This window comes from Chiloscyllium plagiosum, unplaced genomic scaffold, assembly GCF_037043375.1.
Source record: "Chiloscyllium plagiosum isolate Xiang-an unplaced genomic scaffold, Cpla_swu_hap1 HiC_scaffold_7, whole genome shotgun sequence".
Classification (NCBI taxonomy): Eukaryota; Metazoa; Chordata; class Chondrichthyes; order Orectolobiformes; family Hemiscylliidae; genus Chiloscyllium; species Chiloscyllium plagiosum.
This window is the reverse complement of record NW_028270145.1, coordinates 119,598,450-119,623,279: the sequence shown is the minus strand read 5'-3', so window position 1 is coordinate 119,623,279 and position 24,830 is coordinate 119,598,450. Positions and strand designations below refer to the sequence as shown.

Sequence of the window (24,830 nt, the reverse complement as noted above, 5' to 3'; positions counted from 1 at the left end):
GTGAAAGGAGGTTGAGTAGACAAGCTCCACCCTGAGCTCAGGAACCCACACTCCGTACTGCTCTCAACCACCATCTTGACTGCATTTTTTAGCATAGTCACATCTGTCCCAACTTTCTCCCCCCTGTAACTGAATGCTACATTTAACCATGTTATGGTCACTTTTCCCTCAGGAAAGTCTTACCCTTAGATCATTTATTAAATGTGCCTCACTACACATCACCAGATCCAAAGTTCCTGGTCGCATCCATAACATTTTGTTCCAGGGAAATGTCCCAAATACATTGTATGAATGTGCATTCTCTGTCAATCTGTCTATATACAATCAAATGCATATTAAACTCACCCATGATGAATGTACTGCCTTTATTACTCACCCTTATTACTTCCTGAGCTATTCCCTGTCCCAGCGTGTAGCTGCTGTGTGCAGCTTCTCACTGTGACTCTGAGTCTTGGCTCTATCCTGTTGGATCTAGTATCCTGTGGCCCGGGGCTGACTTCACTCAGAGGATGTCGCTGAGCATTTAAAACTCTTTCTTAAAAATTAATAAATGGAGCAGGCTCCCCCTTCTGGAACAATTTTATTATTTATTCGTGGAATGTGGGCACCACTGCCTGGGCCCAGCATTTATTGCCCCGTTCCTAGTTGCCCCTTGAGAAGGTGGGGGTGAGCTGCCTTCTTGAACCGCTGCAGTCCATGTGCTGTGGGTAGACCCACAATGTCCCTTAGAGAGGGAATTCCAGGATTCTGACCCAGTGACACTGAAGGAACGGTGATATATTTCCATGTCAGGATGGTGAGGGGCTGGGAGGGGAACTTGCAGGGGGTGGTGTTCCCATGTATCTGCTGCCCATGTCCTTCTAGATGGAAGTGGTTGTGGGTTTGGAAGGTGCTGTCTGAGGGTCTTTGGTGAGTTTCTGCAGTGCATCTTGTAGCTGGTACACACTGCTGCTACTGAGTGTGGGTGGGGGAGGGAGTGGGTGTTTGTGGGTGTGGTGCCAATCAAGTGGCTGCTTTGTCCTGGATGGTGTCGAGCTTCTTGAGTGTTGTTGGAGCTGCCCCCATCCAGGGCAAGTGGGGAGTATTCCCTCACACTCCGGACTTGGGCCTTGTAGATGGTGGACAGGAGTCCATTTTATTCATGTCATTTCCTGTGTTTCCTTGAGTGTGGGATAAACAGTCACAGAATATTTGGTGGGCTTGGATGGTATAGAATGACCGGGAGGTGCAGCAGGAACAATAGGATAGATCGGTTGTGTCAAGTGATCTGTTTCTGTGATATAATGGCTTTGTAAAGGCCTGCTTGGTTTGGGCACTGTAAGAAGTGGGATGGGGGGAAGTAGGTTTGAGCTGGTTTCTGCTGAGTGACAGGTTGAGTGACGTCACGTGCGGCAGGTGGAGACACCACTCCTTTGTGTCCAGGGGATTTGTCTACTTGGCTTTATTCCCTCTGCAGCACACATGCCTGGGCTTGTTCCTCTGGGAGGGAGCATGGTTTCCTGTGTGGCAGTCTTCAGGTCACCTGAATAACAGAGATCTCAGCCCCTGTTCCGGAACAATCAGAACCTCACTCAGAGGCTGACAGTGGAAAATACAGCGAGAATTCATTGAGGGTTCCTTCTTATTTCAAAGTGGAAACAGTGATATCACAGGTACGTTCACACAGAGTTTTGCCAAATATTCTGTTGTTATCAAATGTTGGAGGTGGAGTCCAGTGCCACATGGCCCCTGGTATGACTTTGCCTGACTCGAAACATAAAGACACAATGGTCTACTGTATAGCAAAAGGCAATTTGTGCACCAGCCAACAACAACTGCCCAAACAACTCCTCCTTAAAAACATTCAATACTTTGGCCTCAAGTACTTCCTGTGGCAGAGAATTCCACAGGCTCCCCGCTCTCTGGGTGAAGACATGTCTCCTCATCCCAGTCCTAAATGTGGAGGGGTCAATGTTGGACTGGAGTGGACAAGGTCAGAAGTCACATGACGCCAGGTTACAGTCTGATAGGTTTATTTGAAATCACAAGTTTTCAGAGCACTGCTCCTTCCTCAGATGAACTGTCGCCTCAGTCCACTTCAACATGAACCCTTGGTTCTGGACTCCCCCACCTTTAGGACCATCCTTCCTGTGTTTATCCTGGCTAGTTCTCTAAAGTCTCAGAGATCTACAGCACAGAAAAAGGCCCTTCAGCCCATTGTGTATTTGCCAGTCAAAAACAGCCACCTCCCTATTGTAACCCCATTTCCCAGCACTTGGCCATAGCCTTGTCTGCCTTGGCATGACGGGGGTGGGGGTGGGGGGGAGGTGGGGGAGGGGGCACATTGAAATCCTCCTTCAGTGTGATAGGGGTTCCTGTCTCTCCCACTCTCACAGGCAGTCAGTTACAGACTCGCACCACCCTCTGGGGGAAAAAGATGCTCCTGTGTGAATTTTATACCTTTATATGAAATTCCCTCCATTCTTATAAACTCCAGGAGAGACTATTCCAATCTCTCCTCATACATCAGTGCTACCATCCCAGGGATCAGTCTGGGAAACCTTCACTGCACTCCCTCTCCAGCAAGAACATCCCTCCCTAGGTAAGGAGACCCAAACTGTACACAATATTCCAGGTATGGTCTCTCCAAGGCCCTGTCTTGATGCAGCAAGATATCCCCGCTCCTGTACTCGAACCCTCTCACTATGAAGCCAATGTCCCATTTCTGTTGCACCTACAATGCTCACTGTCAGTATCTGATGTACAAGGACAGGCGAAAGTGAGGACTGCAGATGCTGGAGACTAGAGTCGAGAGTGTGGCGCTGGAAAAGCACAGCAGGTCAGGCAGCATCTGAGGAGCAGGAGAGTCAACGTTTTGGGCAAAAGCCCTTCATCAGGTCTCGCTGCACCTTCCCCGTTCCCAATCTATCTCCATTCAGATCATCATCCACCTCACATTTATCCCCATTATCCTGCACCTGCTGTGTATTTGCCCACTCCCTCAGCCTGTCCCAATCCCACTGGAGCATCTCTGCACCTTCCTCTCAGCTCACCCTCCCACCCAGCTTTGTGTTGGCTGAAACTTTGGAGGTATTACATTCACTTCCCTCATCTGAATCATTAATGTATATTGGGAGCAGCTGGGGTCCTATCACCGATCCCTGGTATCGCACTAGTCAGTGCCAGCCACTCAGAAACAGACTCATTTATTTCTCCTCTTTGTTTCCTGTCTGCCAACCAGTTCTCTATCTACCTCAATACATTAGCCCCAATCCTATGTAGTTTCATGTTACATATGAAACTCTTACCTGGGACTTTATCAAAAGCCTTCTGAAAGTCCAAAGCCTTACCCACTGGCTCCCTCTGACCAGCTGTACTCGCTACTTTCCTGAAGGACTCCAGTAGATTTGTCAGTGTGAATTCCCTTTTGTAAATCCGTGCTGTCTCTGTCTGATCCTGTCACTGGCTATTCAGTCTAGTATTTATCCCAATAACAATTTCAGACTCACTGGTCTATAATTGCTGGTCTCCTCCATGCCTCCCTGGTTAAGTAGTGGGGTTACATTAGCTCCCCTCTACTTTATAGGAACTTGGACGATCAGCACCAACTTATCCACTATTTCTACAGCCACTTCCTGGAGTATCCTGGGATGGAGATGATCAAATCCCCCATGGGGATTTTTATTGGTCTTCAATCCCTCAATTTCTCTACTGATGCTGATCGTAGAATCCCTACAGTGTGGAACGAGGGCATTTGGCCTATTGAGTCCACACCGACCATGGGAACACAGCTCACCCATTCCCTGTAACACCACATTAGGTTTTACACAATGGCTACTCCACCTAACCTGGACACTATGGGTAATGTAGCATGGCCAATCCACCTAACCTGCATATCTGGAGTAAACCAGAGCACCCTGAGGAAACTCACAGAGACGCAGGGAGAATGTGCAAACTCCACACAGAGAGTTGCCTAAGAATGGCATTGAACCCGGGTCCCTGGTGCTGTGAGGTAACACTGAGCCACTGTGATTTCCTTCAGCTCCTCTCTGTCACTAGACCCTGTGTTACCCCTTGTTCCTGAATAGTATTTGTTATCTCCTTTGTGAAGTTTAACATATGCATTTATCTATTTTATTGTCTGTCTGTTCCCCATTATACCATCCCCTGTTTCTGATATAAGGAACCTACATTTACCTTCAGTAATCTTTATTAAGCAACTGCCGTACATGCCCATGGATAGCAGGGAGTTGAGGGGTGCATAGGATAAGTTACTATATTTTACATTAGGCTTAATCCTCGGCACAACATCGTGGGTCAAAGGGCCTGTTCTGTGCTGTACTTTTCTATGTTCTATTATTGTTTCACGGAGCTGTAGAAGTTTTTACAGTCAATTTTTCCTTTCCCTGCAAGCTTGGTCTGATTTCTCCTTCTTAATCAAACCATTTGTCTCCCTTTACCGGAATCTAAACAGCTCCCAGTCCTCAGGAGTGCTGCTTTTATTGGACAATTTGTATGTCCCTTCCTTGGATCTAATACTATCTCTAATTTCTTTTCTAACCCAAGATTTGACCCCCATTACCATTTTGTTTTTGTGCCAGACAGGAATGAACAATTACTGTGTTCTTTAAATGTTTGCCATTGCCTTTCCACTGTAGCTTTAAGTAACATTCTCCAACTTATCACAGCCACATTACTCAGTTTCCTTTGTTTTATTTCAATTCAACATTAACTCTGTTTCTCTTTCCAATAGATGCTGCCAGATGTGCTGAGTTTCCAGCATGTTCTGTGTCTATTAAAGTCAAGACCTCCTTGAGTCACTAAAAGTCCAATTAAACAATATATGCTCAAGATGTTACGCTGGGTGATGTTCTGCAGCTGCAGTATGTGGGAGCCTCTGGACACCATGCTGATCTAGAGTGATCACATCTGGAGCAGGACTGGGACCGATTCCCCCTGGGGGAGTGTGATGGTCGGGAGCGTTCAAATTAAATTGGTAGGGGGATGGGAACCTAGGCAAGCAATCAGAGGAAGGGAAACCAAGGATATCAACAAAAACAGAAACGGGAATAAGAACAGTGATAGGCAGAGGAACGAAAGGCCAAATTTAAACAAAGTCAGAATAAGACAGCATTGAAAATGGGTCAAGACGTATCAAAATGATATGCCTGAAGGCTTTATGTCTGGATGCATGGCATATCCAAAATAAAGTGGGTGAATTAATTACGCAAATCAATGTATGTAGATATGACAAAGTTAGGATTACAGAGACATGGTTGCAGGGTGACTTTGTTTAAATTTGGCCTTTCGTTCCTCTGCCTATCACTGTTCTTATTCCCGTTTCTGTTTTTGTTGATATCCTTGGTTTCCCTTCCTCTGATTGCTTGCTTAGGTTCCCATTCCCCTACCAATTTAATTTGAACGCTCCCGACCATCACACTCCCCCAGGGGGAATCGGTCCCAGTCCTGCTCCAGATGTGATCACTCTAGATCAGCATGGTGTCCAGAGGCTCCCACATACTGCAGCTGCAGAACATCACCCAGCGTAACACCTTGAGCATATATTGTTCTGAACTGAATATCGAGGGGTATCCAGTATTTAGGAAGGACAGAAAAGGAGGATGAACTGATGGTGTTGCATTGCTGGTTAAAGAAGATAAAACTAAAATATTAGAACACAGAACATAGAACATTACAGCACAGTCCAGGCCCTTGATGTTGCGCTGACTTGTGGAATCAATCTGAAGCCTATTTAACCTACATTGTTCCATTCTCATCCATACATTTATCCAATGACCATTTAAATGCCCTTAAAGTTGGTGAGTCTACTACTGTTACAGGCAGTGCATTCCTCGCCCCTACTACTCTCTGAGTAAAGAAGCTACCTCTGACATCTGCCTACATCTATCACTCCTCAATTTAAACTATGTCCCCTCGTGCTAGCCATCACCATACTTGGAAAAAGGCTCTCCCTGTCCACCCTATCTAACCCTCTGATTATCTTATATGTCTCTATTAAGTCACCTCTCAATCTTCTTCTCTCCAATGAAAACAGCCTCAAGTCCCTCAGCCTTTCCTCATAAGACCTTCCCTCCATACCAGGCAACATCCTGGTAAATCTCCTCTGAACCCTTTCCAAAGCTTCCACATCCTTCCTATAATGCAGTGACCAGAACTGTACACAATACTCCAAGTGTGGCCGCACCAGAGTTTTGTACAGCTGCAGCATGACCTCATGGTTCCGAAACTCAATCCCTCTACCAACAAAAGCTAACACACCGTATGCCTTCTTAACAACCCTATCAACCTGGGTGGCAACTTTCAGGGATCTATGTACATGGACATTGAGATCTCTCTGCTCATCTACACTACCAAGAATCTTACCATTAGCCCAGTACTCTTGAGGAATATTGAGGAATGATATTAGCACCGATGATGTGAGGGTAGAATTGAGAAATATCAAGGGGTAAAAAACATCAGTGAGGGTGGAATATAGATCATTAAACTGTGGTAGTCATCTTGGGACTGACATTAAACAGGAAATCAGAGATGCACACAGGAAAGGAACGTGTGTAATTATGATTTGGAGGAGCCATGTGTTGGACTGGGGTGTACAAAGTTAAAAATCACACAACACCAGGTTATAGTCCAACAGGTTTAATTGGAAGCACAGTAGCTTTCGGAGCGACGCTCCTTCATCAGGTGATTGTGGAGTATAAGATCATAAGACACAGAATTTATAGCAAAGGTTTACAGTGTGAAGTAACTGAAATGATATATTGAAAAAGACCTGGATTGTTTGTTAAGTCTCTCATCTTTTAGAATGACCATGTTGGTTTCGGTTCTTTCATATGTAAATCGCAAAATCTTTTTTTAAAGTTACATTCTCAAGTCAACTTTAACAACAGGTGCCATGTCAGCCCAGATACTGCATTGAAGGTGTGAGGTGTCCTGTGTGAGGCTGTCTGTGCCCCAATGTTCAGACTGATTCTAATCTAAAAAAGGAATTTACGGAATCTCACATGTATTCATGCAGTTTTTAAGCAAAATAAAGGGTAATTCTGCAAGTACAAATTCACCCCACAAGCTTATATATGTGTGTGTGTGTGTCCGTGGGGAGGTGAGGTATGAGTGTCTGTGAGAGAGTGTGAGTATGTGGGTGAGTGTGAGTGTAAAGGGGTATAAGTCTGTGAGAGGGTGTGTGTGTGTGAGTGTGAGTCTGGGAGTGTATGTGTGAGGGAACACTCCTGTCTGTTGATTGTTCTGCGGTGCCCATTCATCCGTTGAGGTAGACTTTGCTCAGTTTCTCCAATGCCTCAGGGTATCCTTACCTGCAGCATATGAGATAGACAACGGTGGCTGAGTCACATGAGTACCTGCCACGTACACAATGGGAGGTGTCCCCACGTGTAATGGTGGTATCCATGTCCACACTCTGACACGTCTTGCAGTGTCCACCGTGACAGGGTTGTATGGAGTTGTCCTGAGAGCCGGGCAGTTTGCTACAAACAATGATCTGTTTGAGGTTTGGCGGTTGTTTAAAGATGAGAAGTGGAGGTGTGGGGAAGGTCTTGGTGAGGTGCTCATCCTCATTGATAATGTGTTGCAGGTCACGAAGAACATGGCGTAGTTTTTCAGCTCCTAGGAAGTACTGAACAATGAAGGGTACCCTGTCGGTTGCAGCACGTGTCTGTCTCCTGAGGAGGTCATTACGGTTCCTTCCTGTGTCACGTCGGAACTGGTGGTCGATGAGTTGGGCGTCGTACCCCGTTCTTGTGAGGGCATCACTGAGTACTTCCAGGTGCCCGTCACGATCCTCCTCACCAGAACAGATCCGGTGTATGTAAAGGGCTTGTCCATAGGGGATGGCTGTTTTAATATGTTTTGGGTGGAAGCTGGAGAAGTGTAGCATTGTGAGGTTGTCTGTGGGTTTGCGGTAGAGTGTGGTGCTGAGGTGTCCATCCTTGATGGAGACGCATATGTCCAAGAATGAGACAGATAGTAGAGAGTAGTTCATGGTGAGTTTGATGGTGGGATGAAACTTGTTGATGTCACTGTGTAGTTTTATCAGTGACTCCTCGCCATGGGTCCAGAGGAAGAAAATGTTGTCAATATACCTGGTGTACAATGTTGGCTGGAGGTCCTGCAGAGAGAAGAAGTCTTGTTCAAACTTATGCATGAAAGTGTTGGCATATTGGGGTCCACATTTGGTCCCCATGGCTGTTCCGTGTGTCTGGATGAAGAACCGATTGTTGAAGGTGAAGACGTTGTGGTCGAGGATAAAGCGGATGAGTTGTAGGTTGGTGTTTGGAGATTGGTAGCTGTTGGTGTTGAGTACTGAGGCTGTTGCCGCGATGCCGTCATTGTGGGGGATGCTGGTGTAGAGTGCTGAAACACCCATTGTGACAGGGAATGTTCCCGGTTCAACTGTCTGTGGGCACTGAGTTTCTGTAAGACTCGGCCAACGTTGTCTATCTGACACGCTGCAGGCAAGGATGTCTTGAGGCGTGGTACATTGGTGAGACCGAGCAGAGGCTACGGCAACGGATGAACGGGCACCACACAACAATCAACAGACAGGGGTGTTCCCTCCCAGTTCCCTCAGCAGTCCGGGACATTAGGCCTCGGACCCTCAGGTGACCGTCCTCCGAGACAGACTTCAGGACAGTCAACAACGCAGAGTGGCTGAGCAGAGACTGATAGCCAGGTTCGGTACCCATGGGAATGGCCTCAACCAGGACCTTGGGTTCATGTCACACTACAGGTTGAATTGAATTGAATTGAATTGAATTGAATTTATTGTCCTGTGTACCGAGACACAGTGAAAAGCTTTGTCTTGTGAGCAATACAGGCAGATCACAGAGTTAAGTAGCATAGATAGTAAATAATAGGGAAACAGCGGCAAAAACAAAAACATAGGTACAGGTGAATGTTAAGAGTTTGTGAGGCCATTCAGTATTCTAACAACAGTGGGGTAGAAACTGTTTCAAAACCAGCTGGTGTGTGTGTTCAGGCTTCTGTACCTTCTCCCCGATGGTAGAGATTGTAGAAAAACATTGCCGGGTGGGAAGGGGTCCTCGGAAGGTGGGTGGGAGTCCTGATTGTGAAAGTAAGCTCGGAGACGGAGGCGACGGAAGAATTGTTCGATGTCACGGCGTGTATTAAATTCATTGATGCGTGGGCGGAGGGGGATGAAGGTGAGGCCTTTACTGAGGACTGATCGTTCGTCCTCAGTGAGGGGGAGGTCTGGGGGGATGGTGAAAACTCGGCAGGGCTGGGAGCTGGGAGCTGGTGTGGGTGTAGAGCTGGGAGTGGGGGCGGAACCTGTAACTGGAGTGTTAAAGCTCACTTGAGAATGTAACTTTTTAAAAAAGGTTTTGTGATTTGCATATGAAAGAACTGATACCAACATGGTCAAGGTTATGGTCCAACAGGTTTCATTGGAAACACACTGGTTTTCTAAAAGATGAGAGACTTGACAAACAATCCGGGTCTTTTCCAATATATCATTTCAGTTACATCACACTGTAAACTTTTGTTATAAATTCTGTGTCTTACAATCTTATTCTCCACAACCACCCAATGAAGGAGCAGCGCTCCGAAAGCTAGTGATTCCAAATAAACCTGTTGGACTATAACCTGGTGTTGTGTGATTTATAACTTTGTAATTATGGGACACTTTAATCTGCATAAAGGTTGGGTGAATCAAATTACTCACAATCCTGTCAGGGAGGAAGGCCTGCAGTGTGTATGGAATGGTTTTCTGGATCAACACATGAAGCAACCAGCTAGGGGACAGCTCATCCTCGACAGAGGATTATACAATGAGAAAGGAATAATGGTTAATGTAGTTGTGAGGGAGCCCTTGGGGATGATTAACCATAACGTGGTAGAATTCTTCATCACGATGTGGAGTGAGGTAGTTAATTCTGAAATGAAAGTCCTGAATTGAAAACGAGGAAGCCATGATGGTATAAGGCATGAGTTGGTGATGATGGATTGGGAAATGTTCCTGAAAGGAATAATGGGCTGGAAAACCTTACAGGAGTGAACGGCTAAACGACAAAAATTGTTTATTCCTGTTAGGCAGAAGACTACGAAGACAACAATGGCCAAACGATGGCTTCTGAGATAGAATTAAATGAGAAAAAGACACTACATGCAAAAATGCAAATTGGCAAGACAGAGCTGAGGACTGGGAACCCTTTAGAAATCAGCTAAGGAGAACTCCCACACTCTACCAGAAGGATGGGAGGCTTTGGAGAAGGGACAGAAACGGTTTATGGATGTTTCTTGGTTTGGAGGGTGTTGACTATGAGGAGAGATTGGATAAACTTGGTTTGTTTGCATTTGAACATTAAAGGATGAGGGAAATCTGATTAAAGTTTACAAAATTAAGAAAGGCATGAATAGATGGAGTCGTTTTCCCAGGGGATAAATGTCAATTACCAGAGGGCATAGGTTTAAAGTAAAAAGTGGAAACTTTAAAGGGGATGTGAAAGGTAGGTTTTTTACACAGAGGGTGGTGAGTGTCTGGAACACACTGCCAAGAGGAAGAGTGGAGGTGGATACAGTAGCAATGTTTAAGAGGCATTTTGACAGCTGGGAGAAAGTGAGGACTGCAGATGCTGGAGATCAGGGCCGATAAATGTGGTGCTGGAAAAGCACAGCAGGTCAGGCAGCATCTGAGGAGCAGGAGAGTTGACGTTTTGTGCATAAGCCCTTCATCAGGAATGTGGGGGGAGTGCCATGGGGGTTGAGAGATAAATGGAAGGGCCTAGGGCTGGGGGGAATGTAGCTGGGAATGCGAGAGGTAGTTAGAAGTGGAAGGTGATGGTGATAAGTCGGAGGGGAGGGTGGAGCAGAAAGGTGTGAAGCAAGATGGACAGCTCAGACTGTTCAAGAGGGCAGTGCCGAGTCAGAGGGTTGGATCTGGGATGAGGTGAGAGGGAGGGGAGATGAGGAAACTGGTGAAATTGACATTGACTCTGTGGTTAGAAAGTCCCAAGATGGAAGATGAGGCATTCTTCCTCCAGGATGGCTAGAGTCAAGATTAGAGCAGTGCTGGAAAAGCACAGCAGGTCAGGCAGCATCCGAGGAGCAGGAAAATAATTTTCCTGCTCCTCGGATGCTGCCTGACCTGCTGTGCTTTTCCAGCACCACTCTAATCTAGACTCTGATCTCCAGCATCTGCAGCCCTCACTTTCGCCATCAGGTGGCTGGAGTTTGGTGGTGGAGGAGGCTCAGGACTTGCATGTCCTTGGCAGAGTGAAAGGGGGAGTTGAAGTGGTCAGCCACAGAGCGGTGGGGTTGATTGGTGTGTGTGTTCCAGAGATGTCCCCTGAAACATTCCGCAAGTTGGTGTCCTGTCTCCCCAGTGTAGAGGAGACCGCATCAAGAGTAATGGATACAGTAGATGAGGTGTTTGGATGTGCAGGAATACATGAATAGGGAGGGGATAGAGGGATAACCTGTTTCTTAACAGTCCTACTCTATCTCCCTTTCGCAGAAACAATTATTTTACACATCCAACTTCAGACAAGACTTCTGCAAACAGAAATAAAAAAAGACTTTTCCAGTTCATGGTGTTTCCCCCTAAACAAAGGAAAAGAAATCAATCTCTGACCTTCGAAACTGAAAGCCTAATTAGCAATTGTGTACTTTGGTCACTCAGAAATCGCCCGATGGAAACAAAACCTCTTCATACACTGAAACTTTCGCTCTCAGGCGCTTCTTAAAAAGAAATCAACCGTCTCTACAGAAACGTTTACAAATTAATCAATAAACTCGTTTAGAAACACAGTAATCCCATATGTCACTATTTCAAATTAAAAGATACAAAATAAATGGAATTAACATGAAAATAGATCATATCCTATGTCACACATTCAAGAGGGTATTGGATGATTATTTAAATAGCGACAATGTGTTGGCTTCTCAGGGAAAGGGTGGAGTTTGGAACTGAGTGGTTATACTCACTCAGTGAACAAGTGCTGATCTGATGAGCTGTACAGCTTCAAGCTCCACAGGAACAATTCTGTGATCTGCTTTTTCGTGCAGAATCTATGGCTTCATTTCATACATTGCTCCGAACCGAGATTGGGAAATTCGAGAAGCATGTTCGGGATTGTAGAGATGCGTTCGATCTGGGGACACTGAGTCAATTTCTAACTGCACTGACTGAGCCTGGCACAGGGAGTGTTGACAGTGTTCAGCAAGTCAGACAGCTGGCCAGGCAGCGAGGGAACAACAAGTTGCTATGCAAAGGCAGCAGCTGTGATGCTAGTGACTACGCCTCATGGCTCTGCACCTACATAGACTACCTCCGAGCTCTGAAGGAGACATTTGATGACAAGGTTATTATTCCTCTCTGTGAAGAGCTGTACGTTAATGAGGACACAGGAAGCCAGAGAATTCACAGCGATTCCTCCAACTGCTCCTCTTCATTATCCTCACAAGCCAGCTCCCAACAGGAGAGAGTTTCTCCGAGCTGTCTGATGGGCCAGCAAGAGATGCGAATGGACTCAATCCCAAAGATTGCAAAGGAGCTGTTTAATGTGCGGAGGAAGTGGGCACTGCTCCTGACTGCAGACACTATCAGAACTGAGTACTTCACGTCACAGAGTATTACTGACCTCCACAGGACAGACACCCCCAAACATCTGAACAAGATCCTACGGTTGGTACCCGACATTTACTGCAAATGTTTATTGACTGCAGATCTGGCGAGACAATGGTTGCAGCTCCATGAATGTAGGTATGGTGGGGTGACCCTCCCAGTCCCTGTAACGGACAGCAACGGGCAGAGAACAGGCACTCAGTCCCTGGACAGGGGGAAGGGGCTGGCAGTGCATGAGGAGGCACAAGGAATGGTCTCCAGGAAAAAAGAAAAACAACTTCACCCAATGCCCAAGGTGTCATCAGAAGAGCTTGATGATCTCAACAATGAGAAGGTGAGATTAAGAGTGGATGATGAAGGACTTCATTACCTCGTCAGGAGAGAGGAACATGTCAGAAACCTGGAGAGACTGACCCAAAAGTCAGGGTTCAGAGTTCATGAACTTCAGCTGCAACTGGAACAGGTGAAGCAGGAAATGGAACTGATCCATCGAAGGCAAGAGGTTGAGGGAGGGAATAATGGGAGACCTCACACAAACCTTCGGCTCATTGAGGAGCTGGAGGGAAAACTGAGGCTGGAAAAGTACAAGTACAGGATCCTGCAAGCTGATTGGCTGCTGCAGCTGGAAATCGAACCTTATGCGATCCGCCACATGGAGCTGGTAAGTCAGGAAATTCAGCAACGTTGTGGGAAAACACACGTGGAGAACAATCAAAGAAACTGGTGGCGTGTTGTCCTGTACATTTGCAGCTGGGACAAGGGGTGGTGGGGGAGTGGGGATGCTGCAGGATCGCGAAGCTCGGGTTAAACCTCATCAGGAGGTCACTGGGTTCAGGCCCAAACCCCTAACCCCCACTGGGTTCAGTAGGTGGGAAGGTTCCATAAGGGGCGAATTCTCAAGCATCAAAGCCAAGCACTCAGGGTGAGGGCAGATTGGAAGCACGCCACCAGGAACGGGGGGAGGGCTGGAGGGGAGTGGGAACTTCCAAACTGAAATTAAACCATGATGGCAGGGTGATGGGACTGACAGACAGGGCAATGAACAGAGTGGGGTTACACATCAGACAGGGGATTGACATGACAGGGGATTCAACAGGCAAAACAAAACAGTCAGAGGGTCAGTGCTGAGGGAGTGCCGCACTGTCCGAGGGACAGTATTGGGGGAGTGCCACACTGTCACAGGGTCAGTACTGAGGGAGTGCCGCACTGTCGGAGGGTCGGTACTGAGGGACTGCCGCACTGTCAGAGGGTCAGTACTGAAGGAGTGCCGCACTGTCAGAGGGTCAGTACTGTGGGAGTGCCACACTGTTGGAGGGTCAGTGCTGAGGGAGTGCCGCACTGTCACAGGGTCAGTACTGAGGGAGTGCTGCACTGTCGGAAGGTCAGTACTGAGGGAGTGCTGCACTGTCGGAGGATCAGTACTGAGGGAGTGCTGCACTGTCAGAGGGTCAGTACTGAGGGAGTGCTACACTGTTGGAGGGTCAGTGCTGAGGGAGTGCCGCACTGTCACAGGGTCAGTACTGAGGGAGTGCTGCACTGTCAGAGGGTCAGTACTGAGGGAGTGCTACACTGTTGGAGGGTCAGTGCTGAGGGAGTGCCACACTGTCAGAGGGTCAGTACTGAGGGAGTGCCGCACTGTCAGAGGGTCAGTACTGAGGGAGTGCCGCACTGTGGGAGGGTCAGTGCTGAGGGAGTGCCACACTGTCAGAGGGTCAGTGCTGAGGGAGTGCCGCACTGTTCGAGGGTCAGTACTGAGAGAGTGCCACACTGTCAGAGAATCAGTACTGTGGGAGTGCCTCACTGTCAGAGGGTCAGTACTGAGGGAGTGCCACACTGTCAGAGGGTCAGTGCAGAGGGAGTGCCGCACTGTCAGAGGGTCAGTGCAGAGGGAGTGCCGCACTGTCAGAGGGTCAGTGCTGAGGGAGTGCTGCACTGTCAGAGGGTCAGTGCTGAGAGAGTGCCGCGCTATCAGAGGGTCAATGCTGAGGGAATGCCGCACTGTCGGAAGGTCAATACTGAGGGAGTGCCGCACTGTCAGAGGGTCAGTGCTGAGGGAATGCTGCACTGTCGGAGGGTCAGTACTGAGGGAGTGCCGCACTGTCAGAGGGTCTGTGCTGAGGGAGTGCCGCACTGTCAGAGGGTCTGTGCTGAGGGAGTGCAGCACTGTCAGAGGGTCAGTGCTGAGGGAGTGCCGCACTGTCAGAGGGTCAGTACTGAGGGAGTGCCGCACTGTCGGAGGGTCAGTACTGAGGGAGTGCCGCACTGTCAGAGGGTCAGTGCTGAGGGAGTGCCCCACTGTTGGAGGGTCAGTGCTGAGGAAGTGCTGCACTGTCGGAGGATCAGTACTGAGGGAGTGCTGCACTGTCAGAGGGTCAGTACTGAGGGAGTGCTACACTGTTGGAGGGTCAGTGCTGAGGGAGTGCCGCACTGTCACAGGGTCAGTACTGAGGGAGTGCTGCACTGTCAGAAGGTCAGTACTGAGGGAGTGCTGCACTGTCAGAGGGTCAGTACTGAGGGAGTGCCACATTGTCAGAGGGTCAGTGCTGAGGGTGTGCCGCACTGTCAGAGGGTCAGTACTGAGGGAGTGCTGCACTGTCAGACGGTCAGTACTGAGGGAGTGCTGCACTGTCAGAGGGTCAGTGCTGAGGGAGTGCCGCACTGTCAGAGGGTCAGTGCTGAGGGAGTGCTGCACTGTCAGAGGGTCAGTACTGAGGGAGTGCCGCACTGTCAGAGGGTCAGTACTGAGGGAGTGCTGCACTGTCAGAGGGTCAGTACTGAGGGAGTGCTGCACTGTCAGAGGGTCAGTGCTGAGGGAGTGCCCCACTGTTGGAGGGTCAGTGCTGAGGGAGTGCTGCACTGTCAGAGGGTCAGTACTGAGTGAGTGCCGCACTGTCAGAGGGTCAGTACTGAGGGAGTGCCGCACTGTCAGAGGGTCAGTACTGAGGGAGTGCCTCACTGTCAGAGGGTCAGTGCTGAGGGAGTGCTGCACTGTCAGAGGGTCAGTACTGAGTGAGTGCCGCACTGTCAGAGGGTCAGTACTGAGGGAGTGCCACACTGTTGGAGGGTCAGTGCTGAGGGAGGATCCCACTATCGGAGGGTCAGTGCTGAGGGAGTGCCGCACTGTCAGAGGGTCAGTACTGAGGGAGTGCCACACTGTTGGAGGGTCAGTGCTGAGGGAGGATCCCACTATCGGAGGGTCAGTGCTGAGGAAGTGCCCCACTGTCAGAGGGTCAGTGCTGAGGGAGTGCCGCACTGTCAGAGGGTCAGTACTGAGGGAGTGCCGCACTGTCAGAGGGTCAGTACTGAGGGAGTGCCTCACTGCCGGAGGGTCAGTGCTGTGGGAGTGCTGAGAGAGGGGGTGACAGCTTAAGTATGTGATATGGGTGGGCCCAGCTGAGTGTCCACCAAAGAACCTCGGTTGAGGAAGAAGATGGATATTTCGGAGGCTCCCTTGTCAAAATTGGCCTCATTGGAACAGATATGAGAGAGACAGAGGAGCTGTGAGACTGGAATCGAGTCTGCAGGTAGCAGGGTATTGGGATGTATCGACCAGGTAACTGTGGGGGTCGTTGATATGAGTGGTCAGCCTATCGCCCCCCATCGGGATCTGGCTGTCGAGGAGGGGAAGGGAGGAGTCAGCGATGGGCCAGGTAAAGGTGACCCCTTGTCCTCACCTACCACCCCACCAGCCTCCACTCCAGAGGATCACTAGCCACCATTCCTCCACCGCCAGACACATATTCCCCTCCCCTCCATCGTCTGCCTTCCGCAGGAACCATTCCCTTCAGGACAGTCTGATCCACTCCTTCACTCTCAACACACCTCTCCACAGCCCCACAGCACCTTCCCCTGCAACCACAGAATGTGTCCCACTTGCCCATATCCCTCCTCCCTCCTCAGTATCCAACAGCCCAAACACACCTTCCAGGTGAAGCTGCACTTTACCTGCATTTCCCACAATCTCGTCGACTGCGTTCACTGCTCACAATGTGGTCGGCTCCTCTATCCTGGGGAAATGAAACATAGACTGAGTGAGTGTTTTGCTGAACACTTGTGTTCTGCCAACAACAAAGACCCTGAGCTTCCAGTTCCCTGTCACTGTAACACCCCACACTGTTCCTTGGCCAACATCTCTGTCTCAGGCTGGCTGCAGTGCTCCAGGGAAGCTCAGCTCAAGCTGAAACAGCAGCACCTCATTTTCCAACTGGGAACCCTGAAGCCATTCGGACCCAATATCAAGTTCAATCATTTTAAGGCAATAGACAATAGACAATAGGTGCAGGAGTAGGCCATTCAGCCCTTCGAGCCTGCACCGCCAGGCCTGAGGCAGCTTCTCCCAAGTCCTCACTCCAACCCCCCTCACACCGAGCTTTGTTATCACAAGGCCTGCTCTTGCACACTACCCATTGTCAGGCACTAACTGTCCCCATTAACAACTATCCACCCTCCTCAGCTGAATCCGCTCCTTTGTCTAAAAGCAAATTACTGCAGATGCTGGAATCTGAAACCAAAAGAGAAAATGCTGGAAAATCTCAGCAGGTCTGGCAGCATCTGTAAGGAGAGAAAAGAGCTGACGTTTCGAGTCAAAGCTAGGGTCAATTAGACTTGAAACGTCAGCTCTTTTCTCTCCTTACAGATGTTGCCAGACCTGCTGAGATTTTCCAGCATTTTCTCTTTTGGTTCCAATCCTTTGTCTGTCCAACTGTCCTCTCTCTTCAGGCTCTGTCTCCATGTATTGTGTGTTCCTTATCCCCTTGCCCCTCCTATCGTCGCTATAAAAAACAACTTGTTCCTCACTATAATCTGTTTTGAGAAAGGGTCACTGGACCTGCAGCGTTAACTCTGATTTCTCTCCACAGTTCCAAGGGAGTTGGGTTGGAAGCTAAAAGGCAGATGGGCAGAGGACTAATCCCAGAATTCCTTCCAATGCCAAGGGCTAGTGAGGCTAGGAACAGGGAGCGAGTGCAGCTGAACGTGTGGCAGCGAGGCTGATGTAGGAGGGCGGGCTTCAGATACTTAGACCATTGGGATGCCTTCTGGGGAAGGTGGGACCTGTACAAGAAGGACGTGTTGTACCTGAATTGGAGGGGCGTCACTACCCTGGGCAGGAGGCTTGCTAGAGCTCTTTGGGGGGGGTTTAAACTAGATTGACAAGGGGTGGGAACCTGAGCTCCGGATCAGATGATGGAGTAGCCAGTAAACAGCTGGAAATGTGTTGCTGGAAAAGCGCAGCAGGTCAGGCAGCATCCAGGGAACAGGAGAATCGACGTTTCGGGCATGAGCCCTTCTTCAGGAATCATCTTCGGGCTCATCCCCGAAATGTCGATTCCCCTGTTCCTTGGATGCTGCCTGACTTGCTGTGCTTTTCCAGCAACACATTTTCAGCTCTGATCTCCAGCATCTGCAGTCCTCACTTTCTCCTAGCCAGTAAACAGGCAGATACAGTGTACAGAGAGTCTGTGAGAAGGGATAGGCACTTAACAGGACAAAGCTGCAGTCAGTGTGATGGGTTGAAGTGTCTATTTTAATGCATGAAGTATCAGGAGTAAGGGTGACGAACTTAGAGCATGGATCAGTACTTGGAGCTATGATGCTGTGGCCGTTACGGAAACTTGGATATCACAGGGGCAGGAATGGCTGTTGGATGTTTCAAAAGGAATAGGGAGGGGGAGGTAAAAGAGGTGGGGGAGTGGCATTGCTAATCAGGGATAGTATCACAGCTGCAGAAAGGGAGGGCATCGAGGAGTCAGTCTGGGTGGAAGTCAGAAACAGGAAAGGAACAGTCACTTTATTGGGAGTTTTCTTCAGGCCCCTCATAGCAACAGAGACACGGAGGAGCAGATTGGGAGGCAGATTTTGGAAATGCGCAGGAGTAACAGGGTTGTTCTCATGGGTGACTTTAACTTCCCTAATATTGATTGGAACCGACTTAGTCCAAATAGTTTGGATGGAGCAGTTTTTGTCAGGTGTGTCCATGGAGGAGTCCTGACATAATATGTAGATAGGCCAACTAGAGGGGAGGCCATATTGGATTTGGTGCTTGACAACGAACCAGGCCAGGTGTCAGATCTCTCAATCGGAGAGCATTTCGGTGATAGTGATCATAACTCCCTGACCTTTACTATACTCATGGCGAGGGATAGGAGCAGACAGTATGGGAAAGTGTTTAACTGGGGGAGGGGGAATTACAATGCTATTAGGCAGGAACTGGGGCGCCTAAATTAGGAACAGATGTTCTCAGGGAAATGCACGACTGAAATGTGAAGGTTGTTTAGGGAGCACTTGGTGTGAGTGCTGGACAGGTTTGTCCCACTGAGACAAGGAAAGGATGGTAGGGTGAAGGAACCTTGGGTGACAAGGGATGTGGAACATCCAGTCAAGAGGAAGAAGGAAGCTTACTTAAGGTTGAGGAGGCAAGGATCAGACAGGGCTCTGGAGGGTTACAAGGTAGTCAGGGAGGAACTGAAGAATTGACTTAGAGTCCATCAGGTTAAGGGTCACTCACTGTGTAATCGGACAGAATCAGTGTTTATTCACAGAGTCATAGAGTCATAGAGATGTACAGCACGGAAACAGACCCTTCGGCCCAACCCTTCCATGCCGACCAGATATCCCAACCCAATCTAGTCCACCTGCCAGCACCAGCCCATATCCCTCCAAACCCTTCCTATTCATATACCCATCCAAATGCCTCTTAACTGTTGCAATTGTACCAGCCTCCACCACATCCTCTGGCAGCTCATTCCATACACGTACCACCCTCTGCGTGAAAAAGTTGCCCCTTAGGTCTCTTTTATATCTTTCCCCTCTCACCCTAAACCTATGCTCTCTAGTTCTGGACTCCCCGATCCCAGGGAAAAGACTTTGTCTATTTATCCTATCCATGCCCATCATAATTTTGTAAATCTCTATAAGGTCACCCCTCAGCCTCCAACGCTCCAGGGGAAAACAGCCCCAGCCTGTTCAGCCTCTCCCTGTAGCTCAGATCTTCCAACCCTGGCAACATCCTTGTAAATCTTTTCTGAACCCTTTTAAGTTTCACAACATCTTTCCGATAAGAAGGAGACCAGAATTGCACGCAATATTCCAACAGTGGCCTAACCAATGTCCTGTACAGCCGCAACATGACCTCCCAACTCCTGTACTCAATACTCTGACCAATAAAGGAAAGCATACCAAACGCCTTCTTCACTATCCTATCTACCCGCGACTCCACTTTCAAGGAGCTATGAACCTGCACTCCAAGGTCTCTTTGTTCAGCAACACTCCCTAGGACCTTACCATTAAGTGTGTAAATCCTGCTAAGATTTGCTTTCCCAAAATGCAGCACCTTGCATTTATCTGAATTAAACTCCATCTGCCACTTCTCAGCCCATTGGCCCATCTGGTCCAGATCCTGTTGTAATCTGAGGTAACTCTCTTCGCTGTCCACTACACCTCCAATTTTGGTGTCATCTGTAAACTTACTAACTGTACCTCTTATGCTCGCATCCAAATCATTTATGTAAATGGAAAAAAGTAGAGGGCCCAGCACCGATCCTTGTGGCACTCCACTGGTCACAGGCCTCCAATCTGAAAAATAACCCTCCACCACCACCCTCTGTCCTCTACCTTTGAGCCAGTTCTGTATCCAAATGGCTAGTTCTCCCTGTATTCCATGAGATCTAACCTTGCTAATCAGTCTCCCATGGGGAACCTTGTCGAACGCCTTACTGAAGTCCACATAGATCACATCTACTGCTCTGCTCTCATCAATCTTCTTTGTTACTTCTTCAAAAAACTCAATCAAGTTTGTGAGACATGATTTCCCACCCACAAAGCCATGTTGACTATCCCTAATCAGTCCTTGCCTTTCCAAATACATGCACATCCTGTCCCTCAGGATTCCCTCCAACAACTTGCCCACCGCCGAGGTCAGGCTCACCGGTCTAGAAGAGACCTTGAAGGGGGCATGAGAAAGCTTTAGCAGGTAGGATTAAGGAAAACCCTAAGGCATTCTACACTTATGTGGGGAACAAGAGGATGGCCAGAGTGCGGGTAGAGCCGATCAGGGATAGGGGAGGGAGCTTGTGCCTGGAGTCAGAGGAGGTAGGGGAGGTCCTTAATGAATACTTTGTTTCAGTATTCACTAGTGAGAGGGACTTGTCATTTGTGAGGACAGCGTGAAACAGGCTGATACACTCAAAAAGGTTGATATTAAGAAGGAGGATGTGCTGAAAATTTTGAAAAACATAAGGATAGATTAATTCCCTGGGCCAGACGGGATATACCCGAAGGAAACAGAAGGCGATGATCTTTGTGTCCTCCCTGTCCACTGGAGTACTGCCAGATGATTGGAGGGTGACAAATGTTATTTTCTTGTTCAAGTAAGGGAATAGGGATAATCGTTAATTACCGACCAGTCAGTCTTATGTCAGTGGTGGGCACGTTATTGGAGAGCATTCTGAGAGATAGGATTTATGATTACGTGGAAAACCATAGTTAGTCGGCATGGTTTTGTGTGGGGTTTTGTGAATTATTTGAGTATGAGACAAAACTCATTGCTGAAGGTAGAGCAGTGAATGTGGTGCACATGGATTTTAGCAAGGTGTTTGATAAGGTTCCCCATGGTAGGCTCATTCAGAAAGTGAACAGGTATGGGATACAGGGAAATCTGGCTGTCTGGATACAGAACCGGCCGGCCCATAGAAGACAGAGGGTGGTGGTAGATGGAAAATATTCAGCCTGGAGCTCGGTGACCAGTGGTGTTCCACGGGGATTGGTTCTGGGACCTCTCCTCTTTGTGATTTTTATAATTGGCTTGGATGCAGAAGTGGAAGGGTGGGTTAGTAAGTTTGACACAAAGTGTGATGGAGTGGTGGATAGTGTGGAGAGCTGGTGTAGGTTGCAATGAGACACTGACAGGATGCAGAGCTGGGCTGAGAAGTGGCAGATGGAGCTCATTATGGAAAAGTGTGAAGTGATTCACTTTGGAAGGTCAACTTTGAATGCTGAATACTGGGTTAAAGGCAGGATTCTTGGCAGTGTGGAGGAATAGAGGGATCTTAGGGTCCGTGTCCATAGATCCCTCAAAGTTGCTACCCAAGTTGATAGGGTTGTTAAGAAGGTGTATGGTGCTTTATCTTTCATTAGCAGGGAGATTGAGTTTAAGAGCCACAAGGTTATGCTGCAGCTCTACAGAGTCTAGATCTGTGTGGTGCTGGAAAAGCACTGCAGGTCAGGCAGTAGCTGAGGAGCAGGAAAATCAACATTTTGGGCAAAAACCCTTCATCAGGAATGGAGGCAGGGAGCCTCCGGGGTGGAGAGATAAATGGGGGTAGGGTGGGGCTGGAGGTGTTAGGTCAGAGGGGAGGGTGGAGCAGGTAGATGGGAAGGATAATAGGCAGGTAGGACAAGTCATGAGGGCAGTGCTGAGCTGGAAGGCTGAAATGGGGTAAGGTGGGGGGAGGGGAAATGAGGAAACTGGTGAAGTCCACATTGATGCCCTGGGGTTGAAGTGTTCCCAGGCGGAAGATGAGGCGTTCTTCCTCCAGGCGTTGGGTGGTGAGGGAGTGGCAGAGGAGGAGGCCCAGGACCTGCTCTATAGAGCCCTGGTTAGACCACACTTGGAATATTGTGTTCAGTTCTGGTCGCCTCAATATAGGAAGGACGTGGAAGCTTTCGAGAGGGTGCAGAGGAGATATACCGGGATGCTACTTGGACTGGAGGGCATGTCTTGTGAAGAAAGGTTGAGGGAGCTAGGGCTTTTCCCATTGGAATGAAGAAGGATGAGAAATGACTTGATAGAGGTGTACAAGATGATGAGAGGCAGAGATAGAGTGGGTAGCCAGAGACTTTTACCCAGGGCTATCAAGCGGGGGCATAATTTTAAGGTGATTGTAGGAAGGTTTCGGGGAGATGTCAGAGGGAGGTTCTTTACTCAGAGAGTGGGGGGGGGGGGTGGTGTGGAATGCACTGCCAGCGGTGGGAGTAGAATCAGAGACATCAGGGACATTTAAGTGTCCCTTGGATAGGCACGTGGAAGATAGTACATTGAAGGGTATGTAGGTTAATGTTATGAAGGTATAGAGATATACCATACCTTTGAAAGAATTGAAAAGCTAGCAAGGACTGACAAAGCACAGAGAGTCTGGATCAAAGTAAGAATGTAACACTTGGGAAATAAATAGCAGGAGCTGAGTTTCCATGAAGCAAAAAACAAATTCAAATTAGAGTAGGAGAAACGGTCAGCCGAACACCGAGGGTCGAAGTGCCCATACTGTGCTGGACTATTCTATGTTCTATGTTCGAGATGCTACAGGATTTGCCGAACTTTTCCAGTAATTTCTGTTGATCCTACTGACAGATGGTGAAATTTGAGTCCAACGTGGGTCTGGAGGAAAAAATGTCAGCCTCATGCTCAGAAGCCACCCGACACCGGGTTATAGTCCAACAAGTTTATCTGAAATCACAAGCATTCGGAGCGCTGTCACTTTGTCAGGTGAAGTGGAGGGAGGCAGCTGTGTGAGGGGGCAACGCTCCAAAAGCTTGTGATTTCAAATACACCTGTCAGACTCTAACCTGGTGTCAAGTGACTTCTGACCACGTCCACCCCAACACCGGCACCTCCATGTCAGAACCTCCCAGCGACTGCGTAACCACGACAATACTGACGTCAAACCCAATCGGCCCCCTGTCCTTCAGGGAAGGGGATCTGCCATCCTTACCCAGTCTGGCCTACATGTGACTGCAGACCTTCGACAGTGTGGTTTACATTCAAATGTTCTTAAGGCGATTAGGAATGGGCCGTAAACGGTTAGTGACACCGACATCCAATCAACAAATATTTTAGAAAGATACTCAGGTAGAAAGCGGGCAGGTGGTTGCAGGTGGGATTTGGGTAGGGCAGGGATTTTGTGGAGCACTGTGTTTGAGGCCTGAAATCTTACAGCATTTTATTTTTGTTTTTATTACTCTGCAGTTACGAGATCAACAAGAGAAATCCCAAAGACTGGAAACGGAGAAGGCTCCGCGGAGAAACCACACACACTGACCCTCACTGGGGTACACTCCCACACACACTGACTCTCACTGGGGTACACTCCCACACACACTGACCCTCACTGGGGTACACTCCCACACACACTGACTCTCACTGGGGTACACTCCCACACACACTGACCCTCACTGATGTACACTCCCACACACACTGACCCTCACTGGGGTACACTCCCACACACACTGACCCTCACTGGGATACACTCCCACACACACTGACCCTCACTGGGGTACACTCCCACACACACTGACTCTCACTGGGGTACACTCCCACACACACTGACCCTCACTGGGGTACACTCCCACACACACTGACTCTCATTGGGGTACACTCCCACACACATTGACTCTCACTGGGGTACATTCCCCCCCACACACACTGACTCTCACTGGGGTACATTCCCCCCCACACACACTGACTCTCACTGGGGTACACTCCCACACACACTGACCCTCACTGGGGTACACTCCCACACACATTGACTCTCGCTGGGGTACAGTCCCACACACACTGACCCTCACTGGTGTACACTCCCACACAGACTGACCCTCACTGGGGTACACTCCCACACACACTGACTCTCACTGGGGTACAGTTCCACACACACTGACTCTCACTGGGGTACACTCCCACTCACACTGACTCTCACTGGGGTACACTCCCACGCACACTGATCCTCACTGGGGTACACTCCCACACACACTGACCCTCACTGGGGTACACTCCCACACAGACTGACCCTCACTGGGGTACACTCCCACTCACACTGACTCTCACTGGGGTACACTCCCACGCACACTGACTCTCACTGGGGTACAGTTCCACACACACTGACTCTCACTGGGGTACACTCCCACTCACACTGACTCTCACTGGGGTACACTCCCACGCACACTGATCCTCACTGGGGTACACTCCCACACACACTGACCCTCACTGGGGTACACTCCCACACACTGACTCTCACTGGGGTACACTCCCACACACACTGACCCTCACTGGGGTACACTCCCACACACTGACACTCACTGGGGTACACTCCCATACACACAGTGACCCTCACTGGGGTACAGTCCCACACACACTGACTCTCACTGGGGTACACTCCCACACACACTGGCCCTCACTGGGGTACACTCCCATACACACAGTGACCCTCACTGGGGTACAGTCCCACACACACTGACTCTCACT

At 48.9% G+C, this 24,830-nt stretch overlaps 1 protein-coding gene across 1 annotated transcript; it reads left to right on the top strand.

Annotated features, from left to right (window-relative positions):
- Positions 1–9,754: 9,754 nt before the first annotated feature.
- LOC148149689 (uncharacterized) lies at positions 9,755–23,732 on the top strand. The gene is made up of 3 exons (XM_087988579.1): positions 9,755–9,898; positions 11,994–13,259; positions 23,559–23,732. The coding sequence occupies exons 1-3, from the start codon at positions 9,755–9,757 to the stop codon at positions 23,628–23,630; spliced, it is 1,482 nt and encodes a 493-aa protein (XP_087844705.1). The 3' UTR covers positions 23,631–23,732.
- Positions 23,733–24,830: the final 1,098 nt, after the last annotated feature.

Bases quoted from the DNA above. Each gene is read 5' to 3' on its own strand.
- LOC148149689 (XM_087988579.1), top strand. From the start codon at position 9,755: ATGAAGCAACCAGCTAGGGGACAGCTCATCCTCGACAGAGGATTATAC. The intron at 9,899-11,993 runs GTAGTTAATTCT...TGAGCTGTACAG, and splicing joins TCATCACGATGTGGAGTGAG to CTTCAAGCTCCACAGGAACA. The intron at 13,260-23,558 runs GTAAGTCAGGAA...ATTACTCTGCAG, and splicing joins CGATCCGCCACATGGAGCTG to TTACGAGATCAACAAGAGAA.